Raw genomic sequence first — 21560 nt, 5'->3', positions numbered from 1 at the left:
CCCGCGGTGTTTATGGACCTCATGAACCGCGTTTGTAAACTTTTCCTTGATAAATTCGGTATTGTCTTTATTGATGACATTCTCATCTTTTCCAAATCCAAAGCCGAACATGAACATCACTTGCGTTCCATTCTCGAGCTCCTTAGAAACGAACAACTCTATGCCAAATTCTCCAAATGCGAATTTTGGCTCGAGGAAGTTCAATTTTTGGGACATATCTTAAACGACAAAGGTATTCATGTTGATCCCGCCAAAGTTGAGGCTGTTAAGGATTGGAAAACTCCTACGACTCCCACGGAAATTCGATCCTTCCTCAGTTTGGCCGGATATTATCAGCGTTTCATTCAGAATTTTTCCAAGATCTCTTTGCCTCTTACCTCTCTCACCCATAAAGGGAAACCATTCGAATGGGGTTCGAAGCAAGAGGAAGCCTTTTGTACTCTCAAGGACATGTTTTGAAATGCTCCCGTTCTAACCCTTCCTGATGGAAACGACGATTTTGTTGTATTTTACGATGCCTCCCATCAAGGTCTTGGTTGTGTTCTCATGCAACGAGGTCAAGTCATCGCATACGCATCAAGACAACTAAAGGTCAACGAGAAGAACTATATGACTCACGATCTCGAACTTGGTACCGTCGTTTTCGCTCTCAAAATCTGGAGACATTACCTTTATGGTACAAAATGTGTGGTTTTTTACCGATCATAAAAGCCTTCAACATATTTTGACCAAAAATATCTCAACATGAGACAACGACGATGGGCCGAATTACTTAGTGATTACGATTTCGAGATTAGCTACCATCCCGGTAAAGCGAATGTTGTCGCCGATGCCCTAAGTCGAAAGGTTAATGTTAAATCCGTTCTGCTTCTAAGCGTTGTTGTTCAAACCGATATTCGAATTCGTATTTTTCAAGCCCAACGTACCTCCATTAAAGAGGGTAAAATGTATGAAGAAATGTCATTTGGAGCCGAACTTCAACTCGAAACTAAACCCTATGGTCTTTTGTACTTTCTCAATTGTTTGTGGGTTCCCAATAGCGATGACCTTCGTACTTGTATACTCGACGAAGCTCACATCTTGCGGTATTCCGTTCATCCCGGTGCGGATAAGATGTATTTCGATCTTCGTGGTACCTTTTGGTGGCCGGGTATGAAAAGGACGTAGCGTTTTTGTATCTAAATGTCTTACTTGCTCAAAAGTCAAAACGGAACATCAAAGACCTTTTGGTCTACTCGACAACCACCGACTCCCGTTTGGAAATGGGAAGATATTGCTATGGACTTTATCACCAAATTACCCAACACCCAAAAAGGCAACGATAGCATTTGGGTGATCATCGATCGTTTGACCAAATCCGCTCACTTCATTCCGATCCGCGAGAAGTATTCTGTCGAGCAGCTTGCTCAAATCAATGTTGGGGAAATCGTGTGCCGACACGGTTTGACATTGTCTATCATCTCCAATCACGATGCCCGTTTTACCTCTCATTTTTGGCGATCTCTTCAAGAAGCTTTGGGAACACGTCTCGATCTTAGCACCGCTTATCATCCTCAAACGGACGGTCAATCCGAACGTACAATCCAAACACTCGAGGATATGTTACGAGCGTGTGTTCTTGATTTCGGTGGGAATTGGGATTCTCATCTTCCGTTCATCGAGTTCTCCTATAACAATAGCTACAATTCTAGCATTGATGTGGCTCCTTTTCAAGCTCTTTACGGTCGTAAATGTCGATCTCCAATTAGTTGGAACGAAATCGGTGAAGCTCAAACCACGGGACCCTAAATGGTCTAAGAAGATACCGATGTGATCGATCAAATCCGAAAGAACCTCCTAGCGGCTAGAAGTCGTCAAAAGAGTTACGCAGACAAACGAAAAAAACCGATCGAATTTAATGTTGACGATCTTGTCCTTCTAAAAGTATCTCCTTGGAAGGGGGTAGTCTGTTTCGGAAAGAAGGGTACGTTAGCTCCTCGTTTCGTTGGTCCTTTCAAAATTCTTGAGCGTGTTGGGAAAGTAGCTTATCGACTCGAATTACCGCAAGAACTTGCCGGTGTTCATCCGACATTTCATGTTTCAAGAAGTGCTTAGCCGAAGGAAATCTCCATATACCTCTCGACGAAGTACATGTCGATGAATCGATGATTATGGTTGAACGACCCATTGAGATCATGGATCGCAGCGAGAAGAAAACCAAACGTAGTCGTATTTGGCTAGTCAAAGTTCGATGGGAATCACGGCGTGGCGCGGAGTTCACTTGGGAACGAGAAGACACAATGAAGGATAAGTATCCACACTTGTTTGCATCATCATCGTCATCTTAATTTCGGGACGAAATTTCCTAAAGTAGAGGATACTGTGACATTCGTCAATTTCGGGTCTCATTTGTATTCGTTTATCATGTAAACCGACCCATTTTGTAAACCAAAGCTTATGATATAATCAAAATGATGGATTTTACGTTACAATATTGTTTTACACTTGTTGGGTCTTGAAAACATTCTTTTTGATCCTTAAAACTCCTTAAAAATGACTTAAACCAAACTTTGGGGACTATTATTGTCATTTATCAAAAACTTGTTTGACCATTTCAACCATCACATGCATATTTATCCAATTTGTATGAACCATACTCTTACCATTATAAAAGCAAGGCTCCATACACCATTTTGGTTGTTCATCTTCTCCAAAATCTCTCTCAACTCTAAGTATTTATCTTCAACATTTTGCTATTTTGACTACTTAAGGTCAAACTAAAAGTTAACCTTGTTCTAACTAATTCTTATTACTTGAATATGGTGGTACAAAATATATATAATACACACCCCTTGTTTCCTTTGGTAGTTACTTCTCTGGTTCCGATCGGTTAAGTTTCGACCTCGTAAGGCAAGGCTTCATGAAGGACTTCGTGTTCTTGATATATACACACACTTATATAACTTGTTGCACATATTAATCTTGTTTAACTTATGCTCTTTTTTTAGTTTGTTTGTCATATTTATGAAGTTCCATGGTGGGGGTTTGTAGAGACTAACCTCAGTTTAACCGTAAATAGTCCAAACCGTGAACCGAACTTTTGCTTACTAGTTTTGTTAAAATAGTTGTTTAAACATGTTTAATGTTAGATTTGAGTTTCAAAAATCATTTTTTTATAAGTCTTTAATATTAAGCATGTGGAATCCATCTATGAGCTCGTTGGGAGATGGAAACCGAACTAAACCGATACTTTTGCTTAAAAGAATTATTGTTAATTTTTTAGTTGTAAAACTTAAATATTTCTCATTTATAAATTATTATACAAGATCTATGATATTTGGGCATGTGGAGACCATCAAGGAACATATTGTGAGATGGAAACCGAACGAATCCGATTTTTACTCGCTTAAGACACACAAGTGTGTTTTTAGCTATCAAGATTTGTACATTTCTCTAAAAATATGATTTTGATTATTTTCTTAAGTACTTGGAAATGTTGGATCCAACTTGATCTCATAACATAGTTTGGACCGACAAAACCGAATTCTCGCCTAATGTACGTTGTTAGTTCTAAAACAATAGATATACATACTTGGTTAAGTCTTATAAAGTGTTATTGAGTTATCTCATAACATTCATTATTTTGGAAAGTTGACTTTTGGTTTGACCAACTATCAAGACCCGAACCAACACCCCGAACACTCGCTAAAGACCCGTTTTAGTATCTTTGTCCCAAAGGAACTTGCATTTAGCATTTTTCTCACCTTATTACTTAACATAGGTTAAGTAAATATTAAGGTTAGATACTTTAACCCGGTTTTGAGGAAACTTACATTTTTAAAGGGTTATTATTATAAACCCTTAAATAGTTACATTTTGAACTTTAATTGTTTACTTTTTGCAACAATTATTTATTTAAAGATTTTCAAGAAAACCATTGTAAATCTAAGACTTTCTTTTATTTAGGCTTCATACGTTAAACTCGTCGTTCCGGAAAATCTCCAAATAATCAATCTTTCAAGTTTGTTACTTTAACCTGAGTACATTCATCCCCCGTTTTCCATCTTTTGTTTTGGGGGTGACATTTCATACTTATTCAAATTAAATGCTTTATATTTGAGTCTTAAACCACAAACGTTATTGTATACCTTACTTAAATAAATGCTCGATTTGGTGTTCTATGCTTACATGATTATATGCTTATGTGTTTACGCTTTTGGAGAGTTGAATCATAAATCCGTGAACTATATGGTATTCTCTTATAGCACGGTGCCGTTAATGTATTCTTATTAACGACCTCATGAAATCCAAATCTATTTGGTATTCTCTTATAGACGGTGCCGCTAATGTATTCTTATTAGCGACCTCATATTATCCAAATTATTGGTATTTATTTGTTTGTTTTGTATACAAGATTGTGGCTTTTCTTATTATATACATATATGCTCAAAACTATGAATTGCTCACCAACATTTGTGTTAACAAACTTTATTTTATGAAATGTTACAGATTTGCATTTAGGATGATGTTGGAGTTCGGTGAAGAAAACGTCACAAATACCGTTAGGATATTAGCAAAAACGAACAATATTTGATTTGCTATATTTTGTTGTATTTGACTTATGATTATTGTTATGTGACATTTTCGATGTTGTGAAATGAAATGAGTTGTTAAATACTGTCGATTAAAATAGTGTCATGCGCTTATGGGCAATCGTTACACCTCGGCATGTTCTGCCGCCTTTGGTCGGGGTGTGACAGTACTCCACCCAACTTTGCTGCATAATCGTCAATACTTTCCGTCTCCCCCATATTCAGTCCATCTAACTCGGTTCTTAGCATTTGAACACGAGCTTTCTAAGTTCGTTCTGCACCAAGATAACGAACTCTTAACGTTTCCCAAACATCTTTCAGTTCCGAATACTTGGCCATCTGAAGCATCACGTCTTCAGGTAGGGTTTGAAAGATAACACCCAAGGCCATAAACTTCTTTATTTCTTCAATTCCTGCACCCTTTTCTTTATCAATCGCAACATGCAAACCGTTCGCACCCAAAATAATTTTCACCATAACCGACCATGATGCGTAGTTGGTCAAAGTTAACTTCGGTGCTTGCAAAACAAACCACCTATAGATTCTTTCATTGTTCCTGAGCTTCCCACTTCTTTATCATCGGCCATGGCTTGATGATTAACCTATTCCTTTTATTATTTTTTTTTCACCTTCGATCTTGATACAAAAATGGCCGAAAAAAAACTCTTGTGAACTTTTTTTTTTACGTTGAACGGCCCGGATCTCTATATAACTAAACCCAAACAAATTGACAAACAGCTTTGGAGGCGGCGACTAATATTATCAACACAATAATTGTGTTATAATTACTACACAAATCACAACTTCTCAGAATTATCGAACACGTCTCCAAAAGGGTTTTCTTTGATCCGCCGTGAACCAAAACAACAAAAGCCAACCAACTTCTGAATGGTAATCGAACCTCCCTTGTGACTCATTTTCCGTGCAATGAGCCGTGTACTCAACGGGGCTATACTCTGATACCAATTGTTGGCCCAGACGGATCAAACAATCGAATCAAACAAACTTATCAAACAAACTAACACGAGATATTGGGGTGACAACCCTCGACTCTTTTCATATATCAAACGAACTTCACGAACTTATCAAACGCGACTCGTCTTCCGTGCAAAGAGCCGTGTACTCAACGAGCCTATGCTCTGATACCAATTGTTGGCCCAGACGGATCAAACAATCGAATCAAACAAACTTATCAAACAAACTAACACGAGATATTGGGGTGACAACACTCGACTCTTTTCATATATCAAACGAACTTCACGAACTTATGAAACGAACATGGAGATGAGACTCCTTGACTCCCTCTTAACTCTCTCTCAACTCTCTCTCGACTCTCACAAATAAAACTAATAAACTAAACCCTATATATAGACTCACTAAACTTGTTCTCTAAGACATAGCTTTCCTAAACCTACTACAATTCAAATAACTAAATTAAACTTAACAAAATAAACCCTTAACTTTACTAATATTCAAGATTAATCCTTCAAGTTTGACCTAAAATTCATTCAAGCAAGTTTAGACTATTTATATTTTTACATTTTGTGTTTCTATTGTTATCATTTCTTCATACTATTGTATTCAAACGCACATATATTAAAATAAATGAATTAGAAATATTCATTATTTGCATAGGTGATGTGAAATAATTTCACAAAATTAGGTACTTAAACAAAGCCAAAGTAACAAAAAGCTATCCATCCATTTATAGAAACTAATCAATTATTTTCACCAACATTTTAAAGTCGAGAGAGAGAGAGAGAGAGAGTTAGTTTTCATATGAAAGAGAGATGTAATCATCATCATTATTTTCTTCTCAAATTATCAAATATGAACAAACGTATCCATTTGATTACACGAAATCGACAAGAATATGTTGGTAGTTGTACTTGTTACAATATTATTAGGATTAGAACACCCTCAAAACACTAAAATGCATGACTTGATTACCAAGGATAAGATTGTAAACGAATCGAACCGAACTAAATGAAGCCTTGTTCATGTTCGTTTCTTTATCATTAAATTTGTTCGCGAACAGTTCATGTACATTAAATGAACGGAATATCTTATTTGTGTACTTTCTTTAAGGAATTGACCTTGTTTATGAACACTTCACAAATGCAAAAAAAAAACATGTACTATTTAAGAAAAAAATAAAGAAGCAACACTCTTAATCCAAGACATAATTACCTTAACTAAACAGTTGAGACAACAATAATTATATATAAGCATAACCATCCCCCTAATCTAAGGTTTTCTATTATGATAATGTCAACGAATCACAAGTTAAAATTATTGTTAGTTGAAGCAAGACTTTATAAAAAGAAACCATTAACGAAATGAACTGAATATAAACAATAAAAATAATTATAAAATTTAAATGTTCGGTTGGGTATTACAAATAAAATATTATAAAAATATAAAACAAGCCTTTAACTAACTAATGTAAACAAACATAAATGAACACATTATCAAAGGTTCACAAACACAAATGACGAACGCAACCTCTGTTCGTATTCGTTCATTTAACGAAACGAACAAAATTTCTTGTTCGTGTTTGCTCATTTATTAAACGAACGAATGTAAACGAACTTTCTGCCAAACAATTCACGAACTATTCGATGATTGTTCGATCTGTTTACATCACTAAACAACAATTCATAGCTAAGGGTTAAATGGTCAAAGAGAAATAAATAGAATCCTGCGGGCCCTGTAACTAATAGATAGCACCAAGTAAAGTACCTGCAACACAACAGTTCATGATAACTTGTTTTTAACATCACTCTCTCACTAGAAAATTGTTGCAAAAAAACCTTTGTCTTTCATTTAGATCTAGGGTTTTTAGTTGTTCATCTTCTTATTTGTTCAGATCAGTTTACTTTCTCACTTCTGGTATGTTAAGTGTATATCATATTATCTTTCTATGTATATATATATATTTGTAGTGGAAGTTTTCTTCAATGTGTTCATAACTGTGTGTGTTTACACACACTTAAACACACAAACACAATATGTGTTAAGTGTGTGAATATATTTTTGTGTTTTATAAAGTGTGTGTGTGTAATATGTGTTTCAGATTTAAAATAAAATAATATACAAGCATATGTAAAAACTTAATTTATTTTCTTTGTGTATGATTTTCTTAAGTTGGTACTAGATTTTATAACTCATGCAAGTTATCTGTTTGTGTTTAAGCCTTAAGGTAAGTTTTGTTAGATATGTTTGTATTTCTTTTTTTTATTATTATATTAATATTAATAAGTTTTATAAACATGGACAAATGTTTGTTTTGTACATATACTATACGGATCTGTGTTCTTTTATTTGTCTTTTGCTAGATTTATAACTTAATAAAAGTGATTTTGTTAATATACCTGCATTTTATGTGTTCCTTATATATTTATTTTTTTATTTTCGTTTTTGTTCATGCCATAGGATGTGTGTGTGTGACTGTGTGTGTGTATTTTAAGATTATGATACAGTTTTTGCATGTGACACTGCCATAAAACATAAATGTGTTCTTCAATGTGTTCATAACTGTATTTTTACACACTTAAACACACAAACACATATGACACACATACTTAACACACCTTGTCTTACATGTGTTCATAAGTATATGTGTTCAAGTGCATAATAATATATATTTGTGTGTTAAAGTGTGTATGATATATATGTGTTTCATATAAATAAAATACAAACATATGTAAAAAAAACTTAATTTATTTTATGTGTGTATGATTTTCTTAAAATTATAAACTCATCAGGTTAGCCTGAATCAGTAATTATAAATCATGAATGTTGTGTTCATTTGTGTTTTAAACACTAAATCTTATCTATCATTTCTTTAAGGATTACTTTTTTTTAAAAATGTGTTATACTTTTACACTTTGTGTTTCTATTTAAATACAAATATATTTTAATATCAATAAAATAAAAGACATTTATTATTCACAAAGGTGATGTGAAATAGTTTCACTAAAATAGACAATTAGAAGCTAAAGTAACCAAAAAAATTTTCTTCCATTTATAGGAAGTAATCAACTTTTTTCAAATCACTTTTAAGTTCTGAGAAAGAGAGATGTTGTAATGATCATTATTTTCTTTTCATTAGATTATCAAATATACAATATTATTAGGACGAAAATACCCTCAAACACTAAAATGCAAGATTGGACTAGCTGACTAACATGATCATAGCAAGGGTTATTATGGTCAAAGAAGACCAACCTTAAAGACAATATTTCATGATCACTTATTCACCTTAACTTCACTCTTTATCTACACTGTTTCTCTCACTAGAAAATTGTTGCAAAAAAACATTTTGTCTTTTCTTTAGATCTTGGGTTTTTAGCTGTTCATCTTCTCACTTGGTCAGATCAGTTTACTTGTTAAACTTCTGGTACGTTAGGTGTATATCATCTTTCTATATATGTACATAGTTGTAATGAATATTTTCTTCAATATTGTGTTCATAACTCTATGTGTTTAAAGTATGTTTAGTATGTGTTTGTGTTTAAGTGTGTGAGTTATATATGTGTTAAAGTGTTTTTGTAACATGTTTCAGTGTGTGTGTGTGTATTATGTGTTCTTATATCCGTCTTTTGCTAGATTTATAACTTAATAAAAGTTATCTGTTTGTGTTTAAGATAAGTAATTTTGCTACATATGTTTGTATGTTTTTAAAAAAATTATATTAATGTGTATAACTCATATATACATGGACAAATGTTTGTGGTGTACATATATTATACGGATCTGTGTTCTTATATATGTCTTCTGCTAGATTTATAACTTATATAATAAAAGTTATTTGTTTGTGTTTTGTAAATTGTGATCTCTCTACATATATATGATGTACTTATTATTTATCATTTTTTTATTTTGGTTTTTGTTCATGTGTAGATCTGTATATATATTTTAAGATTATGATATAGTTTCTTAATGTGACAGAAAACAAAAATGGAGCATTCGGATGAGAAAGCATCAAAGGAAATACTTGTGGTTCCACCAAAATGTGTTTCTCATGGCTCAAACCGCAACCCCATGGCAAGGCGCACGACTGGCACCAAAGGCCGGAGTATTGAACTGGTCTCCAACCATTTTAATGTGAAACTGAACAACACCACTGACCACTTCTATCAATACAGTGTATATCTCTCTCTCTTCTCCTATGTTTACAACTATATATATACTGTTATTATGTTATGATTGATTAGACTTATGTTACTACAAAGCTTTAATAAATGTTAGAAAATACTGAAATTTATAATAAGTTTTTTAATGACAAAGTTCGGGTTAGTACGATTTCTTGTTAGCTAAGTTTGAGTTAATGAATAGTGATATAAATAGATGATACCGGGTTAGTGTTTCATCTAGAAACACGAGTTATGTGTAAGAAACGTTCTTTAGTTATATTTTTTTTGTAAGTAAATATAATTGGGAGTTATCATGTGTAACAAATGTTTTTGAGTTTTATTTTCTATATGTAACATAACTAGGTGTTATAAAAAAATTCGACTTTTGTGTGCGTTTTCGCTTTGCATTTATCAATTCATTCTTGATATGAAAATTGTGGTTAGGAAAGCTGGTTTGTTTTGTTGAATATTGTTGAAAACCTAATAAGTAATACCATGTTTCTCTTATTATTATTGGTATAAATAGAGTAAATGAGCATATAAAGTATTTTAAATGAAAACTGTGTACAATGATATAAATTAATATCAGACTTGGTTTATAATCTAAAATGTTGGTATGATGATTTAGGTGGCATTAGTCTACGAAGATGGGAATCCCGTGGAGGCCAAAGGTATTGGCAGGCGAGTACTTGATGCAGTTTACAAGTTCTACAACGCAGAAATGGGCGGTAAGGGTTTCGCATACGATGGCGAAAAGACTCTGTTTACTGTGGGCCCGTTGCCCGGGGCTCAGCTTGAGTTCCCTGTTGTGTTGGAGAATCTGTCGTCAAACAGGTACACAATTTAATGTTTTTTTTTCCGTTACTTTAAGAATCTTGTTGCTAATGATTTGGTGTTGTTTATATAGAACTGTACGCGGTGGTAGTCCAACTGAAAAGGACACCAAAAGATCAAGACGTCCGCCTCAATCAAAGTCGTATACCGTGAGGATAAGCTATGCTACCAAGATCCCGATCCAAGCCATTTTCAATGCGCTTCGTGGACAAGAATCCGACCAGTTCCATGAGGCAGTGCGGGTTCTTGATGTGATGCTTAGACAGCATGCTGCAAAACAGTAGCATATATACTTAAAAACTATTTTACAATGTATTTATATATTATTATTAATTTGAATGATAATCATGCTAATATGCATGTTTTGTTGTGTATGCAGAGGCTGTCTTTTTGTCAGGCAGTCATTCTTTCACAATGATCCAAGGAACTCGATAAGCATTGGGGGCGGTGTTGTGGGATGCAGAGGATTCCATTCCAGTTTCCGGGCCACTCAAGCCGGTTTGACCTTAAACATGGGTAATTAACACTCGACACTCCGTGTAATTCATCTTTATTTTTCAAAATCAGAATGATACATATTAATGTTGTTAAGAATTAATATTGTTTTTGCAGATGTCTCAACAACGATGATACTTAAGCCTGGGAAGGTTGTTGATTTTCTTTTAGAGAATCAAAATGTCAAAAACATACGGGAGATTGACTGGATCAAGGTACTAGTCTGTTCTGTTCTATTCAGTTTGATATCTTTTTCATTTTTGTATAATATTTATTAGATTGATCGATCATTTGCTCATATGTTTATAAAAATAAAAGGCAAGACGGATGTTAAGGTATCTCCGGGTCAAGACGTTTCCCTCTAACATCGAGTATAGAATTATCGGGTTGAGTGAAAAATCTTGCAGAAAACAGACGTAAGTCCTAGCGTTAATATTACTATTATTATTATTATTATTATTTATGCATGAACAAAATTAATTTTATGTAACAAAATGATTGTTTTTGTAGGTTTTTCATGAAGCAAAGGAATGGTGACAGTCCTGGTGAACCAATAGAGATCACGGTCTCTGACTACTATGCCAAGTACCGTAATCATCAGCTGACAGTATCTCACAATTACCCTTGTCTGGATGTCGGGAAACCAAAACGTCCCGTTTACATTCCTCTTGAGGTAACAAGTGATCACAATCTAAGTTAATATTAACTTTATTGTTAACATTAATTATTAATGCTTCTGCATTGGTTATATGTAGCTCTGTGAGTTGATTTCTCTTCAACGCTACACAAAATCATTATCGAATCTGCAAAGAGCAAAACTTGTTGAACAGTCCAGACAGAAGCCGCAAGATAGGATGAACTCGTTGATGCATGTAAGCTAGCTAAATTTGTTTAATTAATAATATGTTTACAGTTCGCATAATGTAAGCCGGGTATTTTGTTGTTTTAGGAGATGAAGAGAACCAACTATGGTGCTGATCCTTTGATCAACTCAACCGGCATCACAATCAACAATTCGTTTATCCAACTCGAGGGCCGAGTACTGGAACCGCCAAGACTCAAGTTTGGAAACGGTGTAGACATGTTTCCTCGTGACGGTCGATGGAACTTCAACAACAAAGTAAGTATATCTTAAAACTTAAGTTTTATAAAAATATTAAAAAGCTCAAGTTTTGTTAATAAGAGGTGTTCATATATTGTATGCAGACACTTGTTGAGCCGAAACGGGTCAAGCAATGGGCAATTGTGAACTTCTCTGCACGCTGCGACACCGATAGCCTACGCAGAGACCTCATCCGGTGCTGTAAAGTCAAAGGCATGGTGGGTTGACTTGTCTTATTTACTTTGTGACAAAATAAAATAAAAATGATATATATGAAAATATTCTTTGCATATTTGCAGTTTCTTGATGCACCACATTCTGTGATCCAAGAGAACCTACAGTCCAGCCGCAATCCTGCTCGTGTTCGTGTAGAACTAATGTTTGATGCTATCAAAAACACACTTCCAAGCTTACCTCACTTTCTTTTGTGCATCTTGCCCGAAAGAAAGAACTCCGACCTTTATGGTTTCATTTCTCTCTATTTTTGTTAAATTATTTTTAATATGAAGATGTTTTATTTATTATAATATTGTTAGGTCCGTGGAAGTCCAAATGCCTCGTTGAAAACGGGATTGTGACGCAGTGCATGGCACCCGGAAGAATCAATGACCAGTATTTAACCAACTTGCTTCTGAAGATTAATGCAAAGGTATTCATTTCAATTTAATAAATGAATTGAAATGAATACCTTTGCATTAATAGACCCTCTCCACGACCACCACCGCCACAACTACTATCGCCCCCCTCAACTATATCTACTATATATATACATATACGACGCAACGGTAGACCTCAAAACCCCTAAATCTCTTTCTCTCATCTTCACCATGTAGTAGTATTATTATTAACTCTTTTGATTGAATTTTGATATTAGATTGATTGAAGGTTTAGGTTTAATATGTTTAATTTGAGATTTGTGTATTAATTAGCTGTTTACAGATCATTTGTATTTATTATTATTATTATTATTATTATTACACATGAAGAAATCATCATTCATCTGACTTTTTCGGTATTATTATTATTATTATTATTATTCATTTCATATTTACAATTGATGTCAGTACACATAAATACATCATTTTATAAGTTAGGCATTGACCGCTGTAAATGTGTTTAAAACACTATTGCTCATTTATCTTATAGAATGTTTCATTTGCCTTTTAGTTACGGAATAATATTTTGTTATTAATGAGTTTGTGATAATCTATCTTAATTTTAATAAATATCTAAAATTAATTTAATCAATAAAGTCTATGTCACTGTTATTTGCTGTTGGGATTATAAGCTCTTGATACTAATGATGATAGTGAGTTTTCAGGAATAATAAGTTTAATCAATATATTTTTTTAAGTGACTTTAAATCATAAATGTCATCACTTAATTTTAATAAGTATCTAAAATTAATTTTAATCTGCTGAACTTATTTTTCGGGTCTGTGTTATCTATCTATTCTAATAAAGGTTACTATTTTTGCTATACCATAGCCTTCCTCATCTTTTTTTTTTCAACCAATTTTCATATTTAGTTCTTATCTTTTAAGTCATTTCAATACATGACATTAAAATTAGGTTTATTCCAATTAAATGTATTACTACATATAATAAGTAATCTCCATATGAATTGACAAGAGACGATTAGTGAATTTTGAAGTGTTAATTAAAGTGTTTATTATGGTTTATATTCTAAAAAATAAACATTCGATTCATAATATGTGGAAACAATCGACTTTGACTAAATCCTGATAACGTCAGCGGCTAAGCTTAGCCTTTAATACCTAAAAATACATAGGATTTTAAAACTAAAAATTTTCGGGTTGACCCAAAACCTAAAATTCGGACCCAAGAACCAACCCGAATTACTTCGGTTTAGGTTTGGGTTAGTATTTCTTGAGTTCGAGTTTCTCGGGTCCGGTTAGTTTGGGTTTAGGTACGGTTTTTTTGGGTTGGGTTTCATGTTATAGGTAAAGATATTAAGGATGATTATATCATCAAAGTTCAGGTATATGGTTTTTGGCAATTAAAAAACATGTATTTTCCATTTTCCTGACAATTACATTCATATGAAATAAACAAATCATTTTGTTATATTTAAATTTTCGGTTGTTATGTTGCTTGATTATACAATTTTTAATTGTAAAATATAAAGTCAATTAAAAATTTGTCATATACAGAATATTAATGACAACAACAAATTTATCATGATCAATCAATTTCAAATTGTAAAGATACTAAGGATGATTATTTCATCAAAGTTCAGGTATATGGTTTTTGGGATAATCATGTTTTTTTTATAAACATGAGCAGATGTTCTCAAATGACATCATATTAATTGATTAAAAGCTATGATATTTTATATGTATGAATATTTTTTTATTAGTATCATGGATATATATTATCATTTATTTAGAGTTGTATGTACTTGGAGAACTTTTTTTGTCACACGGACAACTATATATGGTTATATCAAGAGTTATAAGTAGGTCTATATATTACTTTATTAAGAGTTACAAGCAGACATGAAATAAAGATTTTGATTTTTGATAAAAAAAAATGTATACTTGCTAATACAATCACAAATGTAGTGTAAAGGAAGTTTTTACCTATTTGTAACATATTTGTGTAATATCAGTTATGTAATTTCTGTAATTTTAATTTAATTGTAATTATATTAGCAATATATGATCCATTTATTGGCTATATTTCACTTAATTGTTAAAGTTTAAAATTTTCAACAATTACCCGTGTAATACACGGGCCTCAAACTAGTTATATAATAATTATCTATCCTAACTTTTATACATGTATTAATGTTTGTGACTGAAAAACAATACATTGATGTTTAGGGGACTACACGACCGACGCATTATCATGTTCTTCTTGATCAGATTGGATTCAGTGCTGATAATTTGCAAGAACTTGTTCATTCGCTATCATATGTGTAAGTTAAATGAAAAATATTCACCAAGTAAATTTGTTAATAATTAGTGACTGATTTGTGGGGGTTATGGATTATTATGCAGGTACCAAAGGAGCACAACTGCCATATCTGTAGGTGAGTAAATATATAAATAAACAAACTGCACTCCTTTTGCATATTTAGGCCTGTAAACGAACTACATGTTCGGTGAACTGTTCGTGACCCGTTTGGCGGGAAGTTTGTATATGTTCGTTCATTTAATAAATGAACAAACATGAACACAAAATTTTGTGTTGTTTTAATTTAACAAACGAACGTGAACACATGTTTCGTTCGTTCATTTATGTTCGTTTTTTTTTGTTTACATTTTTTCATTTCTGTTCGTTTATATTTTTCAATTATACTGTTCTTTTTATAAATTCTAAACGAACATAAACATGTTCATTTCTTAAATGAACGAAAATGAACACAAATATTTGTCTGATTAAGTGTTTGTGTTCGTGTTTATTTAAAACTAAATGAACAAACAGGAACATGCCCTTGTTCGTGTTCGTTCGGTTCTTTTACAAGTCTATATATCCATATGGTTTGGTTGGTTAAAGTTACAACTTAAAAAGAATCTGATAAATAAACCTCTATGTATATGTGCAGTTGCTCCAATCTGCTATGCACACCTGGCAGCAGTGCAGATGGGGCAGTTTGTGAAGTTTGATGACGTGTCAGACACGGCATCCAGCCACAGTGGTGGCGGTGGTGGCGCTAGCAGCAGCGGTGGCAGTGGTGGTGTTACTCAAATACCAAAGTTGCATGACAATGTATGCACTTCAATGTTCTTTTGTTGAACACCTGGCTAGTTGATTAACAGACAGTATTATTAATATTTGTGTGGATGATTTAAGTGGATTGTATTGTGCTAATGCTATGTAGTTTATGCACAACTAGTATTATTCCTTACTCTAGTGACATTATGCATTAAGTTAGAAACAATGAAATACTTTTGGTGTTATTTATGATTTACCCTAAGTCTAGATTTTGAATTATTATTAATTTAGTCATAAGTTTTGGTTGTTACTTTGGCAAATACTTGTTGATTTGCATATAATCTCAAGTGAATAACACTAAGTAGATGGTTGATTACCAACACTTTTGCTAATGTTTTAAAAAACAATATGCAACTAAATAGGTTATGTCTAGCATGACATTATTATACTTTTGCATAAATATTATGTAAGCTGGTGTGTTTTTGACATTTTAAAGTTGAAAATACACGTTCAAGTATGTAATGTTATATGTAGTATAGGCCTATTTCCGTAGGAATAGGCTTTATTGAATCTTAAAAATATGAGGGCGTTACGTGTGTCACTTTCTTATAATTTATTGTATCATATCCTTATTTTGACAAAATTTGTTTCAATAGATTATAATTATATCATCCTTTATCATTACTGATGTCATGGTTAATTTATAATATAATACTAGTTCGAAGTGTATTATATATATTAATGTTGTGGTTATAACATGATTATAAGTGGGAACATTTATATATGTAAATGTTTTAAACAATTTGAATAAATTTGAAGATTTGTGCGGATTAATATGTGTGAATAGAATGCTTAACATCAGGTTCAGACTTTTCTTTAGTTTCATCCAAGTTTCATTCTAAATTCCTAATGCAACTTGAAGTCCATAATTAGTGTCATTATGAGACTATTAAATCACAATGTTGTATGTCATTAAAAACGGTCAGTGAATCATAATATTGTGTGTTTTCAATTTGAAGTTTTATAATCACTAAGTGTAACTGATTTAACTAAGTCACATAGTTATGTGACCCATAATAGGAATGTTAATGATGATCATTAAGTGTATTTTGAGTTCCTGTTATGATAGTTGAACTTAGAAACTTGGAATCATATTCGGTTAGTTACTGAAGTTAAAAGAGTTGCCATAACAGTTGAAATGAAGTAGAAAATGGCCGAAAAGTTGTTTTAAGTGGTGTAACATGCCCACTACTATACCATATGCTTGTATATTTATCATTGCGTCTATGCTTGATGTTATATGTTATTCATATGCCAACTTTGTTGAAAACATACAATGTACCATACGTCGGGCCGGTGTGTGGTATGTTGATATCAATTTGTTTTTAAGTTGTTTTGGGTCTTGAGTCACTTATAATGGCTAATTTTTGTATTCTTTTTATTTACATATACCCTCAACTCTCAAGTAAAACATGTCATGATTGATGAAGATTGAGTCTTGTGGGGAATAACAAACACTCTTCTTGTAATGTTGTTAAAATCAAAATGTAACTAAATAGATTTGGTTTAGTATAACATAATACTACTTTGAATGTGCAAAAATATATTGTAAAAGGGTATGTGTTCGACATTCTAAAGCTGAAAATCAAATTTGAATATAGGATCTATTTTCTCAACAATAGACCTAATTGAGTCTTTAAAATACGGTTTTTATAATAGTATTATACCACATCCTTATTTTGACCAAGTTTATTTTAACAAATTATAACTATTATTATCTAATCCTTTGTAAGCTTTAATAGTACCACAAGTAATATTCTTCTCATGATTTTGTTTAAAAAAAAGATTAATCAAAATTTATTATATTAATCGTTGATTTAAGTTTTACAATTAGAGATTATAACGTTAATAGACTCATCTAAATTCGATATTTAAAGAAGTTTTAACTTGCACTAAGGGCTGTTTGGTAGCTTCTTAATGATTATAATAAGAGTCAACATCTGAATAGTCGGCACTAGAATGTGTTTGCTTCATTAAAGAAAACCTCTCGGTAGTTCATGAGGTATTTTAATAGTTAAGTTTCTGAGTCATGATGAATTATTTAGAGTCAACCTCTTAATCAATTATGTCTCTTAATGATTCAGCACAAGATTACCGAATATCATCTAAATTCTTTACTTAATCCAATACGTCCAAGTATATATTTATTTAAAAAAACCGCTAACTCACACACCCACTATTTGACTTATAAATAAAAACTTTTATACACAACATGCTATAACTCGCAACCACTAAGAGAGAAACATCATATCAACACGTCTTGATACAATCATACTACTATAAAGTGTATTATATATAGATTTAGGAGTAAATTTAGAAGGTGTGTAAGCCAGTTCTTTCAAAATAATTTACACTTTATTCACACTATAAAAATATCAAAACAATCTTTAGAAATCAAGTATCAATATATTTTGTTATTGTTGATCCATTGAAACACTTGCTACAAAATGTATGATTACAAAATGCTTTCAAATTTAACTTTCATTTCTAAAGTTTTTAAATGGTAACTTGTAATAAGTTTAAGTATCCTGAATTTATTTGATGATTAATGTGAGATGTTTATTTTTGACTTTTGAGTAGATCAAGTGGCTTTTCTTTAAGGTAGTGCAACCCTAGATGTGATTAATGTGAGATGTTTATAGCTTAGAATTTAAGCACATTCATTTATAACCTTTTATGTTAAATTTGTCGATACCAACCTAGCTACACAAAGTCAGATTAGTAGTTAGGTAACTTTTAAGACTAAGGGGTGTGGGGGGCTTTAGTGGGGGCTCCAGCAGAGTCAAGAACCAATAATATTATGACGTGTGGCAGAGAGAGAAACTGGATAAGGGGGTGTTGGAGCCCCTGGCCCCTGGTGTAGGTAGCGCCCCTCTAACGCCCATATTAAAGCCCCACATCCTCTCTCTCTTCTCCCGCTACCATGCTCACGGGTGGTGTTTGCGCCTCGGTAGCGCCCCCTCTAGCGCCCATTTGGTGTGGTATTAGCGCCTGGGGGCGCGAGCAGAGGGGCTCTAGCCCCCTTTGAAGCCCCCACACCCCTAAGTCATACTATGAAGCTATGGGAAAGAGTGATTGAGGTTAGACTTAGACGAGAAACTCAGGTTACGGTCAACCAATTTGGCTTCATGCCGGGGCGTTCCACCACAGAGGCAATACACCTTATAAGAAGATTAATAGAAAAGTATAGGGAGAAGAAGCGTGATCTACATATGGTGTTTATTGACCTAGAAAAGGCCTACGACAGTGTGCTACGACAGGTGCTCTGGGAGTGCTTGGAGGGTAGAAGAGTGCCCAGGAAATACATAGAGATAATTATGGATATGTATACCAGGAGTGAAACAAGTGTCCGTGCGCCAGTGGGGGATACTGATTTCTTTCCTGTAGAGGTAGGTCTTCACCAGGGGTCAGCGTTGAGCCCGTTTCTTTTTGCAGTAGTCTTGGATGAGTTGTCAAAGTCGATTCAGGGGACTCTCCCGTGGTGCATGATGTTCGCAGACGATATTGTGTTACTTGCTGAGAAAAAACAAGATCTAAACATGAGGCTTGAGGAGTGGCGAACAACCTTAGAGACAAAAGGTTTAAAGATTAGCCGATCTAAGATGGAGTACCTCCACTGTGATTTTGGTGGGATAAACGACAATGAAGACGCACATATCACAATTGAATGGCAGGTGGTCCCGCAGGTAACGAAATTCAAGTATTTAGGATCATTTGTACAGAGCGATGGGGAATTAGACAGTGATGTGACCCACCGAGTTCAGGTAGGATGGTGTAGATGGAAAGCAGCCACAGGTATATTGTGCGACAAGAGTTTCCCGATTAAACTAAAGGGAAAATTCTATAGGGTGGCAGTTAGACCTGCAATGCTATATGGAACAGATTGTTAGGCCATCAAGAAGGCACAAGTGCGGAAGATGGAGGTAGCAGAAATGAGAATGCTACGTTGGATGTGTGGGCACACAAGGCTAGACCGAATAAGAAACGTTGTGTTTCGCGAGAGATTATGGATGGCGAACATAGCAGACAAGATAAGAGAGTGGAGATTGAGATGGTTTGGACATGTAAAGAGAAGACAGACGACGAATCCTGTTAGATCCGTAGAAAACATTACTATAGAGGGGAGGAGGGGTAGAGGACGACCGAAATTGACTTGGGATGAGAGGATTAGGCATGATTTGATAGACCTAAACCTCTCCGAGGACATGGTTGAGGATAGGAATTTGTGGAGAAGTAGAATTAAAGTTAAGGATTTTTAGAGAGAATTGAATACCTTAGGGCTTAGACTTAACTTATTTAGGTCACATACCATATTGGTATTTCCCTTACATATATTATTATTATTATTATTATTATTATTATTATAATTAGCTTTTATATAGCTGTTAAACTGTGATCTTATTATTAATATTATTATAATTAGTAGTAGTTTTTATATAACTGTTAAACTTTGATTTCCTTTATTTTGCTTCATACACATGTACTTAGAGCCGAGGGTCTCTCTGGAAGCCACCTCTTTATTCCTTTGGATAGAGGTACGGTGTGCCTACATCCCACCCTCCCCAGACCCTACTTATAGCTTTGCTGTCGGTGGGATTTTACTGGGCATGATTGATTGATTGATCTAACTCTATTCTAGTTATAGAGGATGTACTACCCATTATGTTATTATATTGGCCATATTATCTCTTTTAGTAGTTTTTTCTATTCTAGTTTCATAGGATAGGATGTACGATAATTAATGTTTTTAAATTTTCAAATCGATCCCACTCCATTTAACTTATTTTTTTGTAGGTATTCATCTAACTTAGCAATAAATCTTATTCTCTAAAATAAAAACGAGATTAAAAGACACAATTCACATCTTGGCTATGTATTCTTGTATCATTTTCTCTTCATGTTTTTGTAAGTTCAAGGAATAGAAAAAGAAATAAATAATATGAGAAAAAATATACGAATATGATCGATACAGGGATTTAGATATGAAGCTTTTATGTATAAAAAATGTGAAATGAGTCATAAACAGGGGTGTAAACTAGTCAAGTTGAGTCTGAGCTCAACTTATGAGTCGTTGTTTAGCTCGAGCTTGACTCGATCAAGCTCAGCTGGTTTGTTATTAATCTTAACGAGTCTAAGCTCGGATCAAACTCAGTTGTGTACATTGAAATTAAATACCTATTAATCTAAAAGGGTTAAAACATAAAATGTACTAAGATCGTTAAGTCTCTACGAACCTAAACAATCTTTAGATATTTATTTTTAGGGATATTGGTTTTTAATACTCCCAACTTTCCTTCATTGGTAGATAACACTCCCAACTTTTGATTTGTCACCAACCACTCCCAACTTTCACCCTATTTTCCTGTACCACTCCCCGTCTAAATGAACACTAACCTCGTTAATGTTTTGGACTAAAAATGTCATTCAAATTAGTTGAGGGGGTAAAACAGAAATTTTATGGTCTGCCATATATTCCGGTGACGATCTGGTTTGGCTTCCTTGTTTTTCGACAAACTCCCAATACAACTACAAGACGGGGACGGTGGTAATTGTACAGCCTCAACAACCTCCATTTCCGGTGACCTCTTTTTTCCGGCGACCTCGTTTTTTCCGACGAATTTGAGTTTTCCGGCTATCTCGTCTTTCAGATAATGGAGATGGTTCAGAGGTGTAAACAGGT

At 33.6% G+C, this 21560-nt stretch overlaps 2 protein-coding genes across 2 annotated transcripts; both read left to right on the top strand.

Annotated features, from left to right (window-relative positions):
- The first annotated feature begins 9563 nt into the window (after positions 1 to 9563).
- LOC143620761 (protein argonaute 4-like) lies at positions 9564 to 12788 on the top strand. The gene is made up of 11 exons (XM_077092385.1): positions 9564 to 9722; positions 10338 to 10543; positions 10617 to 10823; positions 10923 to 11059; positions 11156 to 11253; positions 11357 to 11454; positions 11549 to 11711; positions 11794 to 11910; positions 11988 to 12158; positions 12245 to 12358; positions 12440 to 12788. The coding sequence occupies exons 1-11, from the start codon at positions 9618 to 9620 to the stop codon at positions 12629 to 12631; spliced, it is 1608 nt and encodes a 535-aa protein (XP_076948500.1). The 5' UTR covers positions 9564 to 9617; the 3' UTR covers positions 12632 to 12788.
- On the top strand, positions 12727 to 15985 carry LOC143620662 (protein argonaute 4A-like). The gene is made up of 4 exons (XM_077092301.1): positions 12727 to 12789; positions 14986 to 15080; positions 15163 to 15194; positions 15711 to 15985. Exons 1-4 carry the CDS (start codon positions 12727 to 12729, stop codon positions 15899 to 15901), a joined length of 381 nt encoding a protein of 126 aa, XP_076948416.1. The 3' UTR covers positions 15902 to 15985.
- Positions 15986 to 21560: the final 5575 nt, after the last annotated feature.

This window comes from Bidens hawaiensis, unplaced genomic scaffold (assembly GCF_021521415.1).
Source record: "Bidens hawaiensis isolate Kalapana, Puna unplaced genomic scaffold, B.hawaiensis_p1.1 tig00002631_1, whole genome shotgun sequence".
NCBI lineage: Eukaryota > Viridiplantae > Streptophyta > Magnoliopsida > Asterales > Asteraceae > Bidens > Bidens hawaiensis.
Note: the sequence above shows the minus strand (reverse complement) of the source record. Positions and strands in the feature narration are given on the sequence as shown.